This window comes from Nycticebus coucang, chromosome 7, assembly GCF_027406575.1.
Source record: "Nycticebus coucang isolate mNycCou1 chromosome 7, mNycCou1.pri, whole genome shotgun sequence".
In the NCBI taxonomy this organism is placed as follows: Eukaryota; Metazoa; Chordata; class Mammalia; order Primates; family Lorisidae; genus Nycticebus; species Nycticebus coucang.
Genome location: NC_069786.1, coordinates 47,314,397 through 47,336,564, shown reverse-complemented (window position 1 = coordinate 47,336,564; position 22,168 = coordinate 47,314,397). Strand labels below are relative to the sequence as shown.

The window sequence follows — 22,168 nt, the reverse complement described above, 5'->3', positions numbered from 1 at the left end:
TATCAGTACTAATTCCTCTTTAAAGATTTGGTAGAATTCAGACGTGAAACCATCTGGTCCTGGGCTTTTCTTTTTAGGGAGGTTTTGTATGGTTGATTCTATTTCTGAACTTGATATGGGCCTGTTCAACATTTCCACTTGATTCTGGCTAAGTCTTGGAAGGTGACGTGCTTCCAAGTATTGGTCAATTTCCTTCAGATTTTCATATTTCTGAGAATAAAGTTTCTTGTAATATTCATTAAGGATTTTTTGGATTTCTGATGAGTCTGTGGTTATTTCGTCTTTGTTGTTTCTGATTGATGAGATTAGAGATTTTACTCTTTTTTTCCTGATTAGGTTGGCCAAAGGTTTATCTATTTTATTGACCTTTTCGAAAAACCAGCTTTTTGATTTATTGATCTGTTGTATTATTCTTTTGTTTTCAATTTCATTTAATTCTGCTCTAATTTTGGTTATTTCTTTTCTTCTACTGGGTTTGGGGTTGGAATATTCTTCCTTTTCCAGTTGCTTGAGATGTCCCATTAAGTTGTTAACTTCCTCTCTTTCTGTTCTCTTGAGGAAGGCTTGCAGTGCTATAAATTTCCCTCTTAGACCTGCCTTTGCGGTGTCCCAGAGGTTCTGATAGTTCATGTCTTCATTGTTGTTTTGTTCCAAAAAATTGGCGATTTCTTTCTTAATCTCATCTCTGACCCAGCTATCATTCAACATAAGGTTATTTAACTTCCATGTTTTTGTATGAGTATGCAGATTCCTGTTGTTACTCAGCTCAAGTTTTATTCCATGGTGGTCCGAGAAGATGCAAGGAATAATTTCTATTCCTTTAAATTCACTGAGGTTAGACTTGTGACCTAAGATGTGATCGATTTTGGAGTAAGTTCCATGGGCTGATGAGAAGTATGTGTATTCAGTTTTGTTGGGATGAAATGTTCTGTAGATGTCTGCTAAATCCAAATGTTGGATGGTTAGGTTTAAATCTAAGATTTCTTTGCTCAGCTTCTTGTTGGAGGATCGATCCAACACTGCCAAAGGAGTGTTGAAATCTCCGACGATTATGGAGCTGGAGGAAATCAAGTTACTCATGTCTGTTAGAGTTTCTCTTATAAATTGAGGTGCATTCTGGTTGGGTGCATAGATATTAATAATTGAGATCTCATCATAGTGAGTATTACCCTTAACAAATATGAAGTGACCGTTCTTGTCCTTCCTTACTTTTGTTGGTTTAAAGCCTATTGTATCTGCAAATAAAATTGCAACACCTGCTTTTTTCTGATTACCATTTGCCTGAAATATGGACGACCATCCTTTCACCCTGAGTCTGTATTTGTCTTTTAGGTTAAGATGTGACTCTTGTATGCAACAGATATCTGGCCTGAGTTTTTGTATCCAGTCAGCTAACCTATGCCTCTTTAGAGGACAGTTTAAGCTGTTCACATTAATGGAGAATATTGATAAGTCTGGTGAAGTTTTGGGTATCGAGTTTTTCAAAAGTCCAGTGGCCATTTTTAATCCTTTCGCCAGTGTGGAAATTGGAGTTTGATCTGAAGTTTCTGAGTGAGTTTACTTTTGTGGTATAGGATTGGGTTGGTCATTATGGAGGATAGGTCTGAGAATATCCTGAAGAGTTGGTTTGGTTATGGCAAATTTCTTCAACATATGAATGTCATTAAAGTATTTAATTTCTCCATCATAAATGAAACTCAGTTTAGCTGGATACAAGATCCGGGGTTGAAAGTTATTTTGCTTTAGGAGATTAAAAGTCGGTGACCACCCTCTTCTGGCTTGAAAAGTTTCAGCAGAGAGATCTGCAGTCATTCTAATATTCTTGCCTTTGAAGGTAATGGTTTTCTTTCTCCTGGCAGCTTTGAGGATTTTCTCCTTCATATTAACTTTAGTGAAGTTAATTATGATATACCTTGGGGATGTCTTATTGGGGTTGAGTCGTGCTGGGGTTCTGAAGCTGTCCGCTATCTGAATTTCAGAATCTCTAGGCATGTCTGGAAAATTCTCTTTCATAATTTCATGCAGAAGGGCCTCTGTGCCCAGCGAGGCCACTTCATCTGTTTCTGGAACTCCTATGATTCGGATATTCGCCGCCTTCTAATTATCCCAGACCTCTCTGAGTGAGTGATCCGTTTTTGCTCTCCATTTCTCTTCCTCTTTGAGAGTTTGGGAACGTTCAAAGGCTTTATCTTCGATGTCAGAAATCCTTTCTTCTTGCTCCATTCTGTTACTGAGGGATTCTACTGTATTTTTCATATCTTTGAGGGCTACAAATTCTTAAGTGTGTCTAAGTCTTTGGTGGTTTTGTCTTTAAATTCGTTAAATTCTTGAGACAACTTTTGAATTTCTCCTCGAATTCCTAATTCCACTTTGTTAATCTTGTCTGCAATCCAAATTCTGAATTCGATTTCTGACATCTCAGCCAGTTGTTTATGAATGGGATCCTCAATTGCATCTGCCATATCTTTCCTTGGTGGGGTTGATCTATTCTGGTTATTCATGTTACCAGAGTTTTTCCGCTGATTCCGCCCCATGGTTGTTTTATTCCCTCTGATTTTTTCCCCTGGGGCTTTGTGTAGGACCCATACAGTGTTGTGGCCTGAGAAACTGGGGCCCTGTCTGGTGTGGTGGGGCTAAATGGTTCTGTCTTGTTTTCAGCTGGTTTCTGTTCCACCCTAGTGAAACAGATACTCTGGATTGAAGTCTCAGCTGTGGAGAAATATCAGCAATTAAGTCACCCTGCCCCCCACCGGCAAACAATTGGAAAAGAAAAATCAAACCTTCCTACCACCGTGCACCTAGGGCACCACCTGATTTGTCCTCAGGTGATTGGTTCAGTTCAAAAATGTCCAAACCAATTGTCTCAGTCTGCACCTATCTTGGGTGAGAGAGTTTAAGAGGTCTCTGGGGACTGGATCACAGGGGTCTGGTGACTACTCTGCTGTGGCTTGCTCCAGTGCTGCGTGGAGTCAGGAGAAGCCACCCAGCCTATAAATCAGTCTGGGAAGGTTGCTGCCTCTTTCCCCACCTTGCACCACTTCACACCCAGTCACTGATAGCCCTGCAGTTGGCTGACCCAGTTGCCTGTAGTGAATCGGTACTCCAGGAGTTTGTACCTGCCTGAATCACAAGGAAGTCTGCCAGGCCGCTGGGCTCTGCCTCTCTCCAGCAGGAGGAGGGCCTGACAACCTCGGGCGCTAGATGAAGGTTGAGGGGTTTTCACTCAAGTCCAGTCTCACCCCTGATTAATGTTACTGAGAGAACAGAACAGAACAGAACAACTCTGCGTTTCCCCTGCAGAAGAGAAGCTGAATTGAGTTCCAAATCAGCTTGTCTTTGCTCTTGTATTGTCTGTAGGCTGACGATCCCCTGAGGGCCAGGTGCGTCTTAGGTTTAGTAAAGCGGACCTCTGGGTCAGCCCTGCCCTGGGAGTTTCCCTGGTTTGCAAGTTTATGTTGCCTCAGGCAAACTCAGAGTCTCTGGTTGCCCAGGGAGACAGGGGGTGTGGCTTCAGAATATTCTGTAGTGAGCCGTATTGCTAGCAAAAGAGTGCTGCTGCCTTATGGCTCAGGCAACCGTTGCTCTGGTGTAGCTCCCCTCCGGCCAATGGTCCTCTCTCTGCTCCGTACCCCAGTGTCTGCACGACAGGCTGCAGCCCAGCACTGTCTACACCCCTCGAGCAATCGCCCAAGAGTCTGGATCCCTGGGGGACAGGCCTCCAGACCTTGGAGCGAGAGCAGAGGGGAGCGCGGGGAGCGCTGGAAGCCTGGGGTTGCGGGCAGAGAACACACACAGCTTTACACAGTTTTATGCCTGGCCGTATTATCACCAAAAGATGGCTGTCCCACTGTGCCTCAGGGAACTGCCACTCTGGTGCAGTCCCCTCTCCGCCGACTGACTGGGTCTGGCCTCCAGACCCCAGTGTGAGCGAAGGAGAGCGCTGGGAGCTCAGAATTCCAGGTAGAGACCATATACAGTTTATACAGTTTTATGCCTGGCAGGAGGACGCCGTGGCACCCCAGTAGGGGAGGTAGGTCCAGTTTTTAGAGGGTCTCTCCCGTGGAGTGTAGTGGGAGGACCTTTGAACTCTGCATGGTTGTTTGTGGGGCACTCTGAGCCGTTCTCATGGGGGAGGGGACTCCCGTCCGCTTGGTGATGGATTTTGTACCTTTTGTTTGTATCCTTGTGGTCGCAGCTCGCCTCAGCGCAGTTGACGTGCGTTCTACAACCTTCTCTCTTAGTGCAGCTCAAATCCACCAGATTACTTGCTGAATTTTTGTCCTTTAACTCTCCTTCTGAACGGGAGCCTCTGTGGAAAGCTGGCTTCAGTCAGCCATCTTCTTGACTAGCTTTTCAAGAGCCAAAATTTTAATTAATTCTCATTCAGGCTCTTTACTAAAGGAAGAAAAAAGAGAAAGACTTAAATGAGGCCTAGGTGCAAAGGGAAAGGAAACGAAATATGGGGAGATTACCAGGGAAGAAATGATTACAGACAAAGTTGAGAGCTAAGTAAACCCATCGGCAGGGTCAGGAGGAGGCAAGAAGGCAGAGTTCTGGAGAGGGGCAGATGGATCCAAGAACGAGAATGTAAAAATGTGAAAAATAAACGTAGATGTGGCATTAGTTGAATGTTTCATACATACTACATTGACCAATAAAACCTTACTGTCATCACTGGTAATGATTGTTTATGTTATCATAAGATACAAAACCATCTTTAATGAGGTGTAAAATTTTGAAGCACATTAATTTTAAAATAGTTCCAAATGCCAAAGCTGAAATTTTATTCAAATGACTTAACTTCTAGGAATTATTTTTACAAATGAAGTTTTGAGAAACAAATTGAAACTACAAATGGCATACAGAAGATGTTAAGTAAATAATAATAGCAACTTGCAATTGCTGTTGCATCTTCTTGATTAAATTAAAATGCATCTCTTGAGAACAGGAATCTGTAATATATAAGGGCTGTCTGAAATATCCAGCCATGTATGTCACAATTATTCATACCACATAGCTGGATACTTTGCACACAGCCCTCCTATAGTAGAAAGTATTTAAAGGGTTTGAAGTGGCTGTGTACAAAAGATTAGCAGTATTTACTTGATACTTTGACCTTGTGTTAAGTCAAGCTTATGAACAGCCTTAATATATCTATTTTCTATTGTTAGAATGCATAACTGGTTTTGAGGTTCTATGTAAAAAGCAAAGGAAGATATTCTTTTTTTTTTTTTTTTTTTGAGTAGAAATGGGTTCTCACTCTTACTCAGGCTGGTCTGGAACTCCTCAGCCTCCCAGAGTTTTAGGATTACAGGTGTGAGCCATTGAACCTGGCCTTCAGAGGAAGATTTTCTTTTTTTTTTATTTTCTTTTTTATTATTTTTTTTAATTAAATCATAACTGTGTACATTGATATGATCATGGGGCATCATACATTCGCTTCATAGACCATTTGACATATTTTCATCACAATGGTTAACATAGCCTTCCTGGCATTATCTCAGTTACTGTGCCAAAACATTTACATTCTACATTTACCAAGTTTCGCAAATACCCCTGTAAGATGCACCACAGGTATGATCCCACCGATCCCCCTCCCTCTACCCACCCCCCCTCCCCTCCCTTTCCCACTTCCCCCTATTGTTAGGTTGCAACTGGGTTATAGCCTTTATGTGAGAGCCCCAAATTAGTTTCATAGTAGGGCTGAGTACATTGGGTACTTTTTCTTCCGTTCTTGAGATACTTTACTAAGAAGAATATGTTCCAGCTCCCCCATGTAAACATGAAAGAGGTAAAGTCTCCATCTTTCTTTAAGGCTGCATAATATTCCATGGTGTACATATACCACAATTTATTAATCCATTCGTGGATCCATGGGCACTTGGGCTTCTTCCATGACTTAGCAATTATGAATTGGGCTGCAATAAACATTCTGGTACAAATGTCTTTGTTAGGTTGTGATTTTTGGTCTTCTGGGTATATGCCCAGCAGAGGAATTACAGGATTGAATGGCAGATCTATTTTTAGATCTCTGAGTGTTCTCCTTATCTCTTTCCAAAAGGAATGTATTAATTTGCATTCCCACCAGCAGTGCAGAAGTGTTCCCTTTTCTCCACATCCATGCCAACATCTCTGGTCTTGAGATTTTGTGATATAGGCTAGTCTCACTGGAGTTAGATGATATCTCAAAGTAGTTTTGATTTGCATTTCTCTGATGATTAAAGATGATGAGCATTTTTTCATATGTCTGAAGGCTGCACGCCTGTCTTCTTCAGAGAAGTTTCTCTTCAAATCCCTTGCCCAGCCTGCGATGGGATCCCTTGTTTTTTTCTTGCTGATGCGTTTGAGTTCTCTGTGGATTCTGGTTATTAAACCTTTGTCAGAGATATACCCTGCAAATATCTTCTCCCATTCTGAGGGCTGTTTGTTTGCGTTACTTACTGTGTTCTTGGCTGTGCAGAAGCTTTTTAGTTTGATCAAGTCCCAGTAGTGTATTTTTGAAGCTGCTTCAATTGCCCGGGGGGTTCTCCTCATAAAATACTGGCCCAGACCAATTTCTTCAAGGGTTTTCCCTGCACTCTCTTCTAGTATTTTTATAGTTTCATGTCTTAAGTTTAAATCTTTAATCCAGTGAGAGTCTATCTTAGTTAATGGTGAAAGGTGTGGGTCCAGTTTCAGTCTTCTGCAGGTTGCCATCCAGTTCACCCAGCACCATTTGTTAAATAGGGAATCTTTTCCCCACTGAATGTTTTTAATTGGCTTGTCAAAGATCAAATAGCGGTAAGTAGCTGGATTCATCTCTTGGTTCTCTATTCTGTTCCAGACATCTACTTCTCTGTTTTTGTGCCAATACCATGTTGTTTTGATCACTATCGATTTGTAGTAAAGTCTGAGGTCTGGTAGTGTAATTCCTCCTGTTTTGTTTTTATTTCTGAGTAATGTCTTGGCTATTCGAGGTTTTTTCTGATTCCATATAAAACGAAGTATTGTTTTTTCAAGATCTTTAAAATATGGCAGTGGAGCTTTAATAGGGAGTGCGTTGAAATTATATATTGCTTTGGGTAGTATGGACATTTTGATAATGTTGATTCTTCCCAGCCATGAGCATGGTATGTTTTTCCATTTGTTAACATTTTCAGCTATTTCTTTTCTTAGAGTTTCATAGTTCTCTTTATAGAGATCTTTCACGTCTTTTGTTAGGTAAATTCCCAAATATTTCATCTTCTTTGGCACTACTGTGAATGGGATAGTCCTTAACTGCTTTTTCAACTTAACTGTTGTTGGTGTATATAAAGGCTACCAATTTATGGATGTTGATTTTGTAACCTGAGACGCTGCTGTATTCCTTGATCACTTCTAGGAGTTTTGTAATAGAGTCCCTAGTGTTTTCCAGATACACAATCATATCATCTGCGAAGAGCGAAAGTTTGATCTCTTCTGACCCTATATGGATACCCTTGATCGCCTTTTCTTCCCTAATTGCAGTGGCTAAAACTTACATTACAATGTTGAAAAGCAATGGAGACAATGGGCAGCCTTGTCTGGTTCCTGATCTGAGTGGAAATGATTCCAATTTAACTCCATTCAATATGATATTGGCTGTGGGTTTGCTGTAGATGGCCTCTATCAGTTTAAGAAAAGTCCCTTCTAGACCAGTTTTCTTGAGTGTTCTGATCATGAAGGGATGCTGGATATTATCAAAAGCTTTTTCTGCATCAATTGAGAGAATCATATGGTCTTTGTTTTTTAATTTGTTTATGTGCTGAATTACATTTATAGATTTACATATATTGAACCAGCCTTGAGACCCTGGGATAAAACCGACTTGGTCATGATGTATAATTTGTTTGATGTGTTGCTGGATTCTGTTTGTTAGGATCTTGTTGAATATTTTTGCATCTATATTCATTAGTGATATTGGTCTATAATTTTCTTTTCTTGTTGGGTCTTTTTCTGGTTTGGGGATCAGGGTGATGTTTGCTTCATAGAACGTGTTGGGTAGTCTTCTGTCTTTTTCTACCTTTTAGAACAGGTTGAGTAATATAGGTACTAATTCCTCTTTAAAGGTTTGGTAGAATTCTGACGTGAAACCATCTGGTCCCGGGCTTTTCTTTTTAGGGAGGTTTTGTATAGTTGATGCTATTTCTGAACTTGATATGGGTCTGTTCAACATTTCCACTTGATTCTGGCTAAGTCTTGGAAGGTGGCATGCTTCCAAGTATCTGTCAATTTCCTTCAGATTTTCATATTTCTGAGAATAAAGTTTCTTGTAATATTCATTAAGGATTTTTTGGATTTCTGACGAGTCTGTTGTTATTTTGTCTTTGTTGTTTCTGATTGATGATATTAGAGATTTTACTCTTTTTTTCCTGATTAGGTTGGCCAGAGGTTTATCTATTTTATTGACCTTTTCAAAAAACCAGCTTTTTGATTTATTGATCTGTTGTATTATTCTTTTGTTTTCAATTTCATTTAATTCTGCTCTAATTTTGGTTATTTCTTTTCTTCTACTGGGTTTGGGGTTGGAATGTTCTTCCTTTTCCAGTTGCTTGAGATGTCCCATTAAGTTGTTAAGTTCTTCTCTTTCTGTTCTCTTGAGTAAGGCTTGCAGTGCTATAAATTTCCCTCTTAGAACTGCCTTTGCGGTGTCCCAGAGGTTCTGATAGTTTGTGTCTTCATTGTCGTTTTGTTCCAAAAAATTGGCGATTTCTTTCTTAATCTCATCTCTGACCCAGCTATCATTCAGCATAAGGTTATTTAACTTCCATGTTTTTGTATGGGTATGTAGATTCCTGTTGTTACTCAATTCAAGTTTTATTCCATGGTGGTCCGAGAAGATGCAAGGAATAATTTCTATTCCTTTAAATTTACTGAGGTTAGACTTGTGACCTAAAATGTGGTCAATTTTGGAGTAAGTTCCGTGGGCTGATGAGAAGTATGTGTATTCAGTTTTGTTGGGATGAAATGTTCTGTAGATGTCTGCTAAATCAAAATATTGGATGGTTAGGTTTAAATCTAAGATTTCTTTGCTCAGCTTCTTGCTGGAGGATCGATCCAACACTGCCAAAGGAGTGTTGAAATCTCCGACGATTATGGAGCTGGAGGAAATCAAGTTACTCGTGTCAGAGTTTCTCTTATAAATTGAGGTGCATTCTGGTTGGGTGCATAGATATTAATAATTGAGATCTCATCATATTGAGTATTACCCTTAACAAATATGAAGTGACCATTCTTGTCCTTCCTTACTTTTGATGGTTTAAAGCCTACTGTACCTGCAAATAAAATTGCAACACCTCCTTTTTTCTGATTACCATTTGCCTGAAAAATGGATGATCATAGAGGAAGATTTTCTTTGCTCTGTTCCTAAATATTTTAAAATAGGTAAAATAGCTGTTCTTTAAAAATCAAGAGCTCCAAATAAAAAAAAGTTTGAGCTTTGACATGATGTAGAAAGAATTATACTCAATTTTTTTTGAGAAGTTTCAATAAATGGCTTTGTTTTTTGTGTTTTGCAATTTTTTGCTCAGGGTTTCTACAAATAATTCATCAAGAGGGAGAAATACAAGTTACTTACCAATAGAAATTATATGATGTGTCCTAACTTGTGCCAACTATTTATGAGAACTTTGTTCGTTGAACATGCCAGTATTCTCAAACTTGACCTATATAGAAGACTCAAGCACACACAAGCAAGAGATACTTAAATCCAGGAGATCAGAAGATAGGAATTAAATCCCATGGAAAGTCATCTACTTAGTCACTCAGCCACATATCAGCTGTTGATAATGGTTCCATTTTCCTTTTAGTATTAGGGACAAAATATATATTGTACATTCTTGATAATGAGTGCATATGTACAAATTATTGTCTATTTAAATTTTTTTACCTTTCATATAGACAGGCGAACTGAACCATAGGTGAAAGGAGTTGAACATGAAATTTTACAACTGTTAACATTTTAGTAGTATCCATTTCTGGCCATACATATCTGGGTAACTCTTATCACTGTGGTAGCATTAGTAGCTGCCATCCTGCAGAGAGCACTGTAACAAAAAGTCAGTCACAATTATTATATAAAACGTTTTACATAGCTCCTCCTTTTAACCAAATAAGAAATACACAATATTTTCATGTACATAGAAAGAATGAAAGAAGTCATCAAAAGTATATTCTAATGAGTAAAATAGTATGGAGCAACATCGGTTTGTACCCAGTGATGACTTTGTTGTTTCAAACACATATACACATGATTAAAACAAAAATATCTCACTAAAATTGCTTAGAAGAAGAAAGAAGTATTTAATGCCATTGCAAAAACGTGCAAGCGGGGACAAAAACTTTAGTTTTGTCAATATACTTAATATGTATAGACAGAATTTTATGAGCATGAAAGGAATGTAGAGTATCTATTAATACCATACAGTTATACATAAACTTAAAAAAAAATTTTGGTGTATATTTTTATGGGGTGAAGGTCCATAGCTTTGAATAGCTTGTGAAGGAAGTCCATGGCTTTAAAAAAGGTTTGGGAGTGGAGAGCTGGAGCAGAAAGAAACTAATAATTTTTGGCTTGTGTTGTGAGTAAAATTTGGAGTATGCATAGTTACTGTATTTGGAAAAGGGTAAGTGTGGTGAGTGTCTTGCTCAGATTAGATATTCAATAAATGTTAGTGAAAAGAAATTCAGAAAATTTAAAGAACTTGCCTCTGAGTCTTAATGTAGTTTGAAAAGTTTAATGCCAATCCAAGATGGCCTGATTATATATTCAAATCTAGTAAATCCTCATGGACAAAGATAGAGGAGTTAGGTCTCCATGGATAAATGCAATTGGTTTAGGATAGCACTTAAGTAAGAATTAAGCCTTAAGGCATTTAGTATAATGCCTTCCTTTATTCCTCTGCACCTAGAAAGTACTAATTATGTACACTATTGGGAGACTTGCAATGTGAGCCACTCACATCATTTTCTGTACAGTGTAATTCTCTTGTGAAACCGTGGTTGTGAAAGGCTGGTTAGGGAGGTTGGCGGGAAGGAAATATATGCAGAAGAAATGATTTGAGGAACATAGCGATGGCAATACCCAAAACTGTTTAGAAAGCAGAAACACTAGGTTGCTAATTATAGCAGAGTATTTTTATGGTGAATGGTATAAGCCAGTCATGATTGTTATATAAAACATTTTGCAGAAAAGTATAGATAGGGTACAATTTTGGAAAGCTCTTGAGTGGTAGACTTAGGGTAATTCTATGTAGCCCTTTAAGTCTAGTTTGGGACAGGGATGGTGGAGGTATATATTTGAAGACATGACTGTTAAAAATAGCACTTAAATTCATAATTGCTAAGTCATGGAAAAAGCCCAAGTGCCCATCAATCCACGAATGGATTAATAAATTGTGGTATATGTACACTATGCAATATTATGAAGCCTTAAAGAAAGATGGAGACTTTACCTCTTTCATGTTTACATGAATGGAGCTGGAACATATTCTTCTTAGTAAAGTATCTCAAGAATGGAAGAAAAAGTATCCAATGTACTCAGCCCTTCTATGAAACTAATGTATGGCTTTCATATGAAAGCTATAACCCAGTTATAACCTAAGCATATGGGGAAGGGGGAGAGGGGGAAGGGAAGGGGAAGGTGGACGGAGGGAGGGTGATTTGGTGGGATTACACCTGCGGTGCATCTTACAAGGGTATATGTGAAACTTAGTAAATGTAGAATATAAATGTCTTAACACAATAACTAAGAAAATGCCAGGAAGGGTATGTTAACCAGTGTGATGAAAATGTGTCAAACGGTCTATAAAACCAGTGTATGGTGCCCCATGATTGCATTAATGTACACAGCTATGATTTAATAATAATAATAAAAAAATAAAAATATCACTTAAGCCCACAAAGAATATAGTCTTAAGACTGTAGGATATATGTAAATCCACATATATATATACTCATTTATTTATAATATTTATTTATTTAAATGTGTTAGTGTTACATTTACCTTCTGTCAGCCTGGGAGCTGTGAGATGCTTTCATGTTAAACAGTTGAGAAATTCTAGGTTACTAAAATTGTGAAAAAGTACTCTGTTAATTAAGTTGAAAAATATATGGAAAATGTACTGGCTTTTACAATTTTATTTGCTTTATTAGGACCTAAGGAAAGCTGGATTGCTGATTTTTGCTAATAAACAAGATGTTAAAGAATGCATGACTGTAGCAGAAATCTCCCAGTTTTTGAAGCTAACTTCTATCAAAGATCACCAGTGGCATATCCAGGCATGCTGTGCTCTTACTGGTGAAGGGTAAGAAGTCTTCCTCTTAGATAACATGTATTTAGCTTAGAAACATGCATATCTTCCTTTTATTTATTTATTTTTTTAAGAGACAGAGTCTCTCTTTATTGCCCTTGGTAGAGTGCCATGGCATCACAGCTCACAGTAACCTCCAACTCCTGGGCTTAGGTCATTCTTTTGCCTCAACCTCCCTAGTAGCTGACACTACAGGCACCTACCACAACACTCGGCTATTTTTTGTTGCAGTTTGGCCGGGGCCAGGTTTGAACCCGCCACCCTCGGTATATGGGGTCAGCGCCCTACCCAGTGAGTCACAGGTGCTGCCTGAGAAACATGTGTATCTTCTTAAAATCAATAAATATTTAAGACTACTGTATACAAAACACTGTAAGGGAGAGATGTATGATATAGTTCCAGTCTGTAACCAGAAAGTTTTTAGTATGGTTCTGTAAATAGTAAAACATAAACGTAATATGTATAAACTTACTGAACTAATACATGTAAAGCAGAGAGATAATATAGTTGCTGTAGGAACTTAGAGAAACTGAAGTGTCATTGAGAGCTGAAGAAGCCAGGGTATACATCTTACAATGGTGATGGGACTTCAGAACTGACACTTCTTGAGTGTGTCCTGTGTCTGTAGTACTTTCCATATAGTGTTTCATTTAATCCTTGTAGCGGTCCTATAGATTGTTTTTAAGTTACATTTTATATATAAAGAAGCTGAAATAGAAGAGGGTTTGTGTCTAAGGCTAGTTTGGGGATACTTAACCATGCCACAAGTATAGTTAAAAAAAGGAAAAAGGACTGAAAGAATTGGAGAGGGTATGGCATGACAGTTTTTGATTCAGGAAAGATAGATATTGGAAGAGAGGTGGGTGCCTAGGGTAGAATTTTGTCCTGTATAATGTCCAAATATGAAAGTATTTTAAGAAGGAGGTGGTACTCAATAATTTGTCAAATGCAAGGTCAAGGACCAGGAGGATGGAGAGAGTGCCACTGAATTTAACAGTAAAGGCAGTCTGGCAGTCAGCAGAGCAGATTCTTCATTTTTAGAAGGGGAGCATGGGATAAGTGTAAAGAGGAAATGGGTTGTAGAAAACAAAGATAGCAGTTGTAATCTTTTGAGTGTCTCAGGAAAAGGAAAGAGAGATGAAATAGAGGAGGTTGGAAGTAGGATAAAAACACTAAAATACTAGATGGAGGAGCAAGCTAAAGTTTTTGTGTTGTTTTTCTAGAATATGGTGGGTCTGTGTGTACAGTCCTGTGTCACATGATATTGTAGTCAGTGATAGACCACATATCTGATGCTGGTCCTGTGGATTAAAATTAAAACACCACATTTTTGCTATACCTTTTCTATGTTTACATACTTCTAGGTACACAAATACTTACTTTGTGTTCCCATTGCCTGCTGTATTCAGTATAGCAACACACTACCGTTTTATAGCCTGAGAGAAATAGGATATATCATGTAGCCTGAGTTTAGAGTAAGCTATATATACCATCTAGGTTTGTGTAGGTACATTTTGTGATGTTCATACAGTGAAGAAATCACCTAACAACACATTTCTCAAAATCTATCCCTGTTAAGTGATGCATGATTGTATTTAAAAGAACAGAAAAAAGGCCGGCACCTGTGGCTCAAAGAAGTAGGGTGCCGGCCCCCTATGCTGGAGGTGGTGGGTTCAAACCCAGCCCTGGCCAAAAAAAAAAGAATGCAATTAGAGATGAAGGATTCTGAATAGAGGTCTTGGGTTTAGGTTTTTGAGGTGTAAGGAAAAAATCTTGGGACATACAGATGAGTTAGCTGAAGTGGGAGAAATTCTTTCTTTTCAGGACCATGATGAAGGATGAACCAGTATTATATCAAGCTGTTGAAGCCAAATCTTAGTAAAATAAGGCATAATTATAAACATTTAGAAGTATAATTAGCACCTTAAAAAAGCAAACCTGATAATTAAAAAGAATCACAGATAATACCAGTTGTCCGTGTATTCACGTAAGTTAAAATATGTTATACATTTCTTTGTAAAACACCTCAATAAATATTGATATCATTTTTTTTTTTTTTTGGCCGGGGCTGGGTTTGAACCCGCCACCTCCGGCATATGGGACCGGCACCCTACCCGCTGAGCCACAGGCGCCGCCCAAATATTGATATCATTTTTAAAAGGGGAAAAGTGGTTTTATTTAAAAAAGAGGAAAGTAGTAGATGATGATATCTTTTCAAATTTTTGTTCATGTGTACTTGTACTTGTAGCAGTTAGCAGTAGAAATGTTTAGTTTTGAGGGAAACATTGTATTTCCCGTATGGTTTTAGTATTGGTTGACATTTTGATTCAGTGGATTGGAGAGATCACAAACTTTAGAGTCTGTTCTCATTTTGACTCCCTCTTCTGCTGTTTGCTAATCTTGCCAAGCCTGGTTTTCTTCTCACCAGAAGGATTCTGATCTTTGTGTAGTGAAGATTAATTAAGATAATGGTGTTAAATTCTTAGTACAGTATCTAGTTTATTAGATAACTATTAGCAATTTAACAATTTGAAGTTAAATAATCTACTTGTTATTTTTATTATTTTGTACTATTTCCTATCAATAGTTTAAAAGTGAGGAATCTACTCACAGGAGAAAAATGTAGACTAATCTCTCAAAAATGCCCATTTACCATGTTTTGCTGTGTAAAATGCATTCCTGTGTATGATGTACATCCATGTTTTTTGCCTGAACATTCTGCTAAATGTCCTTTAAGAAAGTGGCCAGCTCACAGCTGGGGAGACATATCTAGGGAGGGCTAATGCTTCCCTGGTAAATATGCAGATTTCACCACCCTTCCATAGCTGCATGGTCTGTGAAGGCTGCCCCCTTCTCTCCTGGGAGCCCTTCCCTCCCCACCCTATTGGGGTTGTGGCTAAGATGGCCATATGCATGACTAGTAGAGTGCCAGCTTCTGAGGCTACTGGGCCTGCAGGCAGCCAGGCCGGTCTCTGGGGCCTGCACGGGGCTCCTGGCCCTCTCTGCCTGGCTGGGCCCCAGCCCTCACCCAACATGGCTGTGCCCACCTTGTCAGCCCTGCCACTGCCTCCTCCCTGATCATGGTGCTTGGCAAAGGCCACTGTAAATGCTGGATCCTAGTTCCTCCTGGACTGGAACCCCTTGCTCTTGTCCAGAGCATGGTGGTCCCAGGAAGCTTGCTGGGCTCCTCTAAGTCCAAGCTGCACTAACAATGTGTAATGCCCATCCTTACTTTTCCCTTAAAAATTTGGGCAAAAAAGTACATGATATATATACAGCAAAATATGTGTTTTTTGTCTTTTTCTTTTTTTCTATTTGTGTCTTTTTTTACATTATTTGACTCAGGATAAAATCCTGAGGTTTTTAAAAAAAATTTAATATAAAATAGGTTTTTATATCTACAAAAGCTTATCATAGGTAATGGTTAATACTTCATAGTAGTTCTTCATTTTGTTGTAACATAATATTTACAGCCATTTCTCTTGCTAAGCTTTTAGTTTCCATTACCACAATGAATGTATTTTCTGTATTTTGGATTATGTTCAATTACCCCTTGTTCAGCAGTCATTTTTTTACATACAGATAAACATGCATATATGTATACTTTGTTTTAACAACTCTACTATATATTTAGTTTAATATCTACCACTTCTATTTCATTTATATTATGAGCATGTTATATAAAAGAATTTTTTTTTTTTTTTGAGACAGTCTCACTCTGTCGCCTTGGTAGAGTGCTGTGCTGTCACAGCTCACAGCAAACTCCAACTCTTGGGCTTAAGCGGTTCTCTTGCTTCAGCCTCCCGATTACCTGGGACTACAGGTGCCTGCCACAACACCAGCTATTTTTTGTTGCAGTTGCCACTGCTGTTTTAGCTGGCTGGGGCTGGGTTCGTACCCACCACCCTCGGCATATGGGGCCAGCACCCTACCCACTGAGCCACAGGCACTGCCCATATAAAATAATTGTTGACAGGAAAGTTTTAAATACTTTGTCATATAAATGTACCATAATCTTTTTTTTCTCTATTTCTAGACATTTAAATCCTACTTTTTCCTATTAGAAATGCTTTAATGAGCAGTCTTGTATGTAAATCTGTGTTTATCTCTGATTTTTTTTTTTTTTAGGGTACATTTTTTTCTATAAGTAGCAAAGAAAGTACAGTGTGTTGCTATTTTAAATACTTTCATATACAGAGGGTATGGAAAAATGCATACACATTTTAAGAAAGGGAAAACCACATTAACATTGTAATATTCAGTATATACCAATACAAAAGATACCAATACAAACATTGTAACATTGTAATATTCAGTATATACCAATACAAAAGAATACAAGTCACATTCGAACACTTCTTATAATTTTAGAAGTCAAACAATGACTTGAGTATTAATGACAATGTTAATACTGATTTTTCCTTTCTTATAATGTGTATACATTTTGTTGGCACCCTCTGTATATTGCCACATATATTTCTGATGTATGTTGCTTTCTATGTGTAATAATTGTACAATTAACGAGCTCATTTTATGTGTTAGGCAGTGTTTTAGGCACTAGAGATATAACTGAACCAAAAAAGCGCAGATGTCAAGTGTGTGAGAATATGAGTTCACTGCAGCATCACCTGCATTGATTTTTTTGTAATCTTTAAGTAAATGAAAAATGATATATTTTTTAATTTGGTGTTCATAGTTTTTTAGTTTAGAATTTAATCAGTGATTTTGTTTCCTTTATAGATTGTGCCAAGGACTTGAATGGATGATGTCACGACTTAAGATTAGATGATCTCTCCTGACCTGACCTCTTCTCATAGACTTTGCATAAACGAAGTGCTGGACTTCGTCTGAAAGTTGCAAAAATTAATGGTTTAGATATATTTATAATAAACTGATTTAAACTTTTTCTATAAGAAGACAAATTAAGACCACTTATTTGAAAACAAAGATGAAATCTCACCTTCCAATTTGCTTTTCCATTAGTTCCTTCCAAAGTAATTTATTAAAGCTGTGATTGACATTTTTCCTGTAATGAATCCTCTCAGGAAATTGTGTAGTTTGTGGTAAGTATAAAGGGAGAGGAAGATGTTTTGAACTTAAAGAGCTTTATTATCAGTATAACCCTCCCTAGTTGAATTTCCATTTTCTTGTTCCATTAAGTCAAAATACAAGTCAGCACAGATATTCAGTTTCTAATATTTTAAAATGTAATGTTACTTATGAAAAGTATTTTGTATCAGGTTGTGTATGTATTGTGTATATACCTCACTTTCAAGTTAATGGCTTTGATTTACGTTCTAAAGAAAAGCAAATAATACAAAAATTATCAATATCCTTAGTTATAACCATAATAAGTACTGGCATTGGTGTTAAGTACCATTTTGTACTCTTCTTTATGTTCTCTGTATTGTATTGACCAATCCCCAAAATCATTGAGCTGCTCTTTAAAAAAAAAAAATGGAAAAGGAAAAAGCTTAACATTGTGTACCTGTTTTGTTTTTTTTGTTGTTGTTATTGATCAATCACACACATGGAAACATGATTCATCTGAGTAGAATATCGTATCAAATTCTTGACTTAGTATTACTAATGGGCAGAATTGTACAGTGAGCAATTATCAGATTGTTTCTTCTTTGGTTTCTTTTATTCTTTTATTTTGGCATCTAAATTACTGAATAAATTAATCTGTTAATCAGTTAATCATAAATTGTGGTTAAAATTGTCAAATGAATTCTCACCATTTGAAAACTGAAACATGTCTACCTAGAGAAGTAAACTCTACAAATATCACTAAATAATTTAGCTATAGTCTTTTTAAACATTACATTATATGTCAAATAGTCAAAGTTAAAAGTAAGGTATATTTTCCAAGCAACATGGATGATTTCTTAATTTGCAAATTTCGTTTTGCTTATTTTAGGACTTGGAATAGTTTGAGATTTTTTTGTTTCTATTCTTGTATCTTCTTCTATTACGTAAATACATTATTTGACAATTACTGAATGCAGTTATTTTTAAATGCGTGTAAGAATTTGGTATAAAAATTGATTGATGCAATATATTACTTGTAGTAAGAAGTAACTTGACCCAAAATACCTATTATGCTTGTTTACAGTATTTTTTTTCAATATGTGAAAGTGAAAGTTATTTCTGTCACAATTGTAAACAAACTGATCCTAAATGTGTTAAAACATATTCTTGGGTACTCTATCTGTATATCTTTCTTTTTTTTTTTTTTTTGTTTTTTTTTGTAGAGACAGAGTCTCATTGTACCACCCTCGGTAGAGTGCCGTGGCGTCACACGGCTCACAGCAACCTCCAGCTCTTGGGCTTACGTGATTCTCTTGCCTCAGCCTCCCGAGCAGCTGGGACTACAGGCTATCTGTATATCTTTCATGCCCTGAAAATCTGAAAGCTAATTCAACTGGCATGTGTTAGAATATTCAAGGGAAAAAGCCCTACTTTTAATACCAGCCTTTTTAAATTTCATGAAGAGTTTGGTGAGGAATAATATTGACAAAACTTTGAGAGTTCCTTTCTATAAAATATAAAATACTTGATGTCAATCTATGGGAGATCAGTACTTAACATTGGATATAATGTGTTTTATATTATTTAGAATGTCAACATACTTTTACAAAAGTAAATCCTAGAGTACAAAGCTTTATTGTATGTTCTCATGCTTTTTCAAATCACTATAAGGAATTACTTGTTTATTAAAAGCCCCTTTAAAAACCCAAATCTATGTTGTAGTTTTATCAGAGACAAGTATTCTGTGAAGTAGCCCAGGACATCTGCAGCTTTTGTTCTTTTTATTTTTTATTTTGAATAATGATGTGCTTAGTCCTTTGGACTGCTGCCGTATCAAGTAAACATGAGACTAGCACTTTTCCTTGTCATAAAGGTGTTGGCTACAATTTATTCTCTCTTTTTTTTAGCAACAAAAATATAAAATTTATTCTTAATTGGCTATTTAAAGCATGCACTGCATTGTCACAGTTGGTTTAGTGTAGTAGATTGTTGACATGCCATGAGAATGCATGTGATTTTACATCACATTTATAAAACATGATTTTGTTTTCTACCCTTCTAAGCATTAAAAATAATGTGGCATCTGCGTACCTGCACATAAAAACAAATTTACAGCTGGGAAAAAGATTTAGATTTATGTATGAAAATATCAAACCATTATAACAGTATTACTTTCAGATAAGATGGAGAGTCTCATGAATAGTCTTACTGGCGATTTATATGCAGTTTAAGTGGAATTACGCAAAGGGCAGTGCTTTTGGTTTTTTAATATGCTATTTTTCGGTGTAAACAAACATCTTGTTTAGGGTTAGTGTGGTCAGCTTTCAGGAGAACAAAAATTCATACTTCTGTACGTGTGGCTAGATTTAAATATCCTGTTTTTGATACTAATTTTGGAAGTCTTATAACTTCTTTTGATATCTTGGTAAAAGTAACCATGTACTATAAGCATTTAAATATGTTTAATTTTGTCATAATAGCAGTTATAAGGTATATCTTATTATATTGAGGGTTCTTGTTTGAAATTTTCAGTACTCTTCTTCCCAACACATCTTGGCCCTCGTGATGGACAAAGAATACAAGGAAGGCAGGTGGGTTGGGGGTTAGCAGGGAGTGGGTAGGGGATCATTTTCTTACACGACAATTTGCCTTAAGAATAAGAAAGTGCTTTGGTTCTGCTGGCTGGCACTTTTAATGCAAGAAGTGCAAGTGATTTTAGAAGTGTGGCATGAAATAGAGGGAAGGACAGTTTTTGTTTTCTGGCCTTTAAGAAGTGCCTAGAAGATAGTTATTATAGTGAGTTGCAGAGAAGTACCTGAAGCTTGAGGAAAGGCATGAAGTCCCTGAGATATTCTTTTTCTTGTTGTGTGGGTGTATTGTATTAAAATGCCTAGAAATGGGACTCTATTGTCCCTGCCCCTGTAGGCACTTTACATTTCTTGCTGTGACTGCAACAACCACATATAGTACAGACAACCTCAAAAGCTGTTTATATTACTGTAAATAGAAAAACTGTAGAGAAATTTTGTTTTCTCTACAAGAATCATTTTGAGGAATATATCTGTAGTATGTGCTGCTTTGTATCTAGGGGGACAGCCCCATATCATAGGTTATCTCTGAACTTTGGAGCCATCTTTCACTTGCCCAGTTGTATCCTGGCATCCATCCCTTTTACAAGGAAGGGAACAGGCAGCAGTTCTCCACATGACTTAACTGTGACCTCCCATTATCCAATTAAAATCTGGAATTTACTACTTCAGGAACAACATTCCTATCGATCAGCTATCCCTTGCTCTCCTGTGTCTTTATTGGCAAGAGAGATCTGTTATCACAGTCCTGAAGGTATTCTAAACTTGACTATAACTGTTGTTCCCCAAATCACTGCTTTCTAAGTAGCACTCTTGCTATCTTTTGCCACTGACTTGATTTAGAGAATTGGACTTTGCTCTTTAGAGCATTGTCAGAGCTGTTGAGTCCACCTGAAAACCAGCTTGCAGTGTATATACAGCGTATAGATGCCAGTAGTAGAAATCTTGAAATTATACCATGTTTAACATTTTGATGTTAATTTAGTTTAACATAGGCTAAGAAGTAGATTCATGAAGATACAAGAAATACTCTGCCAGCTCCTTGAGCTACTAATTAGGCACAGAGAGGGTTGAGTTAAATGTGTGGATCATCTTCCCATTACCAAGAATGCTTATGTTTCAGAGAATAGCAGTTCAAACAGTTGGAAAAGATGCCAAAGCAAATTTATATGTAGTATTCAACCTAAAACTGCCCACATACCTTTGTTTTACCTTCATGTTTACTTAAAGATTAAACTTCAGATGTCTAAAGGAATTAATAGTAATGAATAGCCTATCATTACAAATAAACCTATTGAAATAGGCTTTAAAAGACATAAAAATAATTAGTTGTCGTGCATTGACTGTGTAGATGCAATATAACATAGAAAATGTCTTTGAAGTTCCAGTTATGCAAAGTAAAACTTCTATGTTATGCTCCCTCAAAGAATGTACCATAGGTTATTTTAAGACCATGGTAGTGGAGTAAAGAAAGAAAGCTAGAATTTAAAATTCTGGATGTTAAAAAGTGACTGCTTCTATTTAACCTTAAAATCATGTGGAATTGTGAAGAAATATAACAGGATACAGTTGGATCAGTTATGCAATATTTTTGATCAATTGTCTAGCCTTTATGTATTCTATAAACTAAAGCTTAAATCTTTATAGTATTGCTCGCTACGCATGCTGTAGGAAATTCCCTGGTCTGTACTCAAAAAGTGCCTAAAAATTGTTTTGTGTTGATTTTTAAGTCCATCTAATAAATTGTGTGTTTTTTCTATGGTATTATATGTTCTTGTCTTACTAATGACCAACTTAAAGGGTTTTTAAGTCACAATTTGTACTTTATTTGAATAAAGAGCCTTGACTTAAAAATATCCCACCTAGCGCTAAACAAACCGTAGTGTAATGAGTCACAAGCAAAACTATCTTTTGTCTTTCCTAATTCAAATATGTCATGGCCCTGGCATACGTTGTGGAGACTAGAAAACTGAATTCTATTACTGTTTTTAAAAGGAGTTTTAACAGAAAATAGTAATTCTTAGTAAAAGTTTGTCACTGGCGTAAGAGTATATAACCTCTTGATTCTCACAGATAGCGGTTAATGATTTTGAGTGTTATATTATTTAAATGTTGAGCCATTTTGTGTATGTATGTATATGCCCAAATTACTCCTCTTTGTTTAGATCCTACTTACAAACCAGAATCTTACTTTTTAACTGACCATAGAGTGTGACTGTAAATTCCTGAGCAAAGCTTGAC

General features: G+C 37.1%; 1 protein-coding gene across 2 annotated transcripts in view; it reads left to right on the top strand.

Annotated features, from left to right (window-relative positions):
• ARL5A (ADP ribosylation factor like GTPase 5A) overlaps nt 1–17,750 on the top strand; it is a 32,502-nt gene extending 14,752 nt beyond the window's left edge. For both annotated transcript variants that reach the window (XM_053596369.1, XM_053596370.1), the window contains exons 5-6: nt 12,151–12,302; nt 17,049–17,750. In XM_053596369.1, the coding sequence (XP_053452344.1) occupies nt 12,151–12,302; nt 17,049–17,097 (201 nt within the window). In that variant the 3' untranslated portion in view covers nt 17,098–17,750. The remainder of the gene's footprint in view (nt 1–12,150; nt 12,303–17,048) is intronic.
• Nucleotides 17,751–22,168: the final 4,418 nt, after the last annotated feature.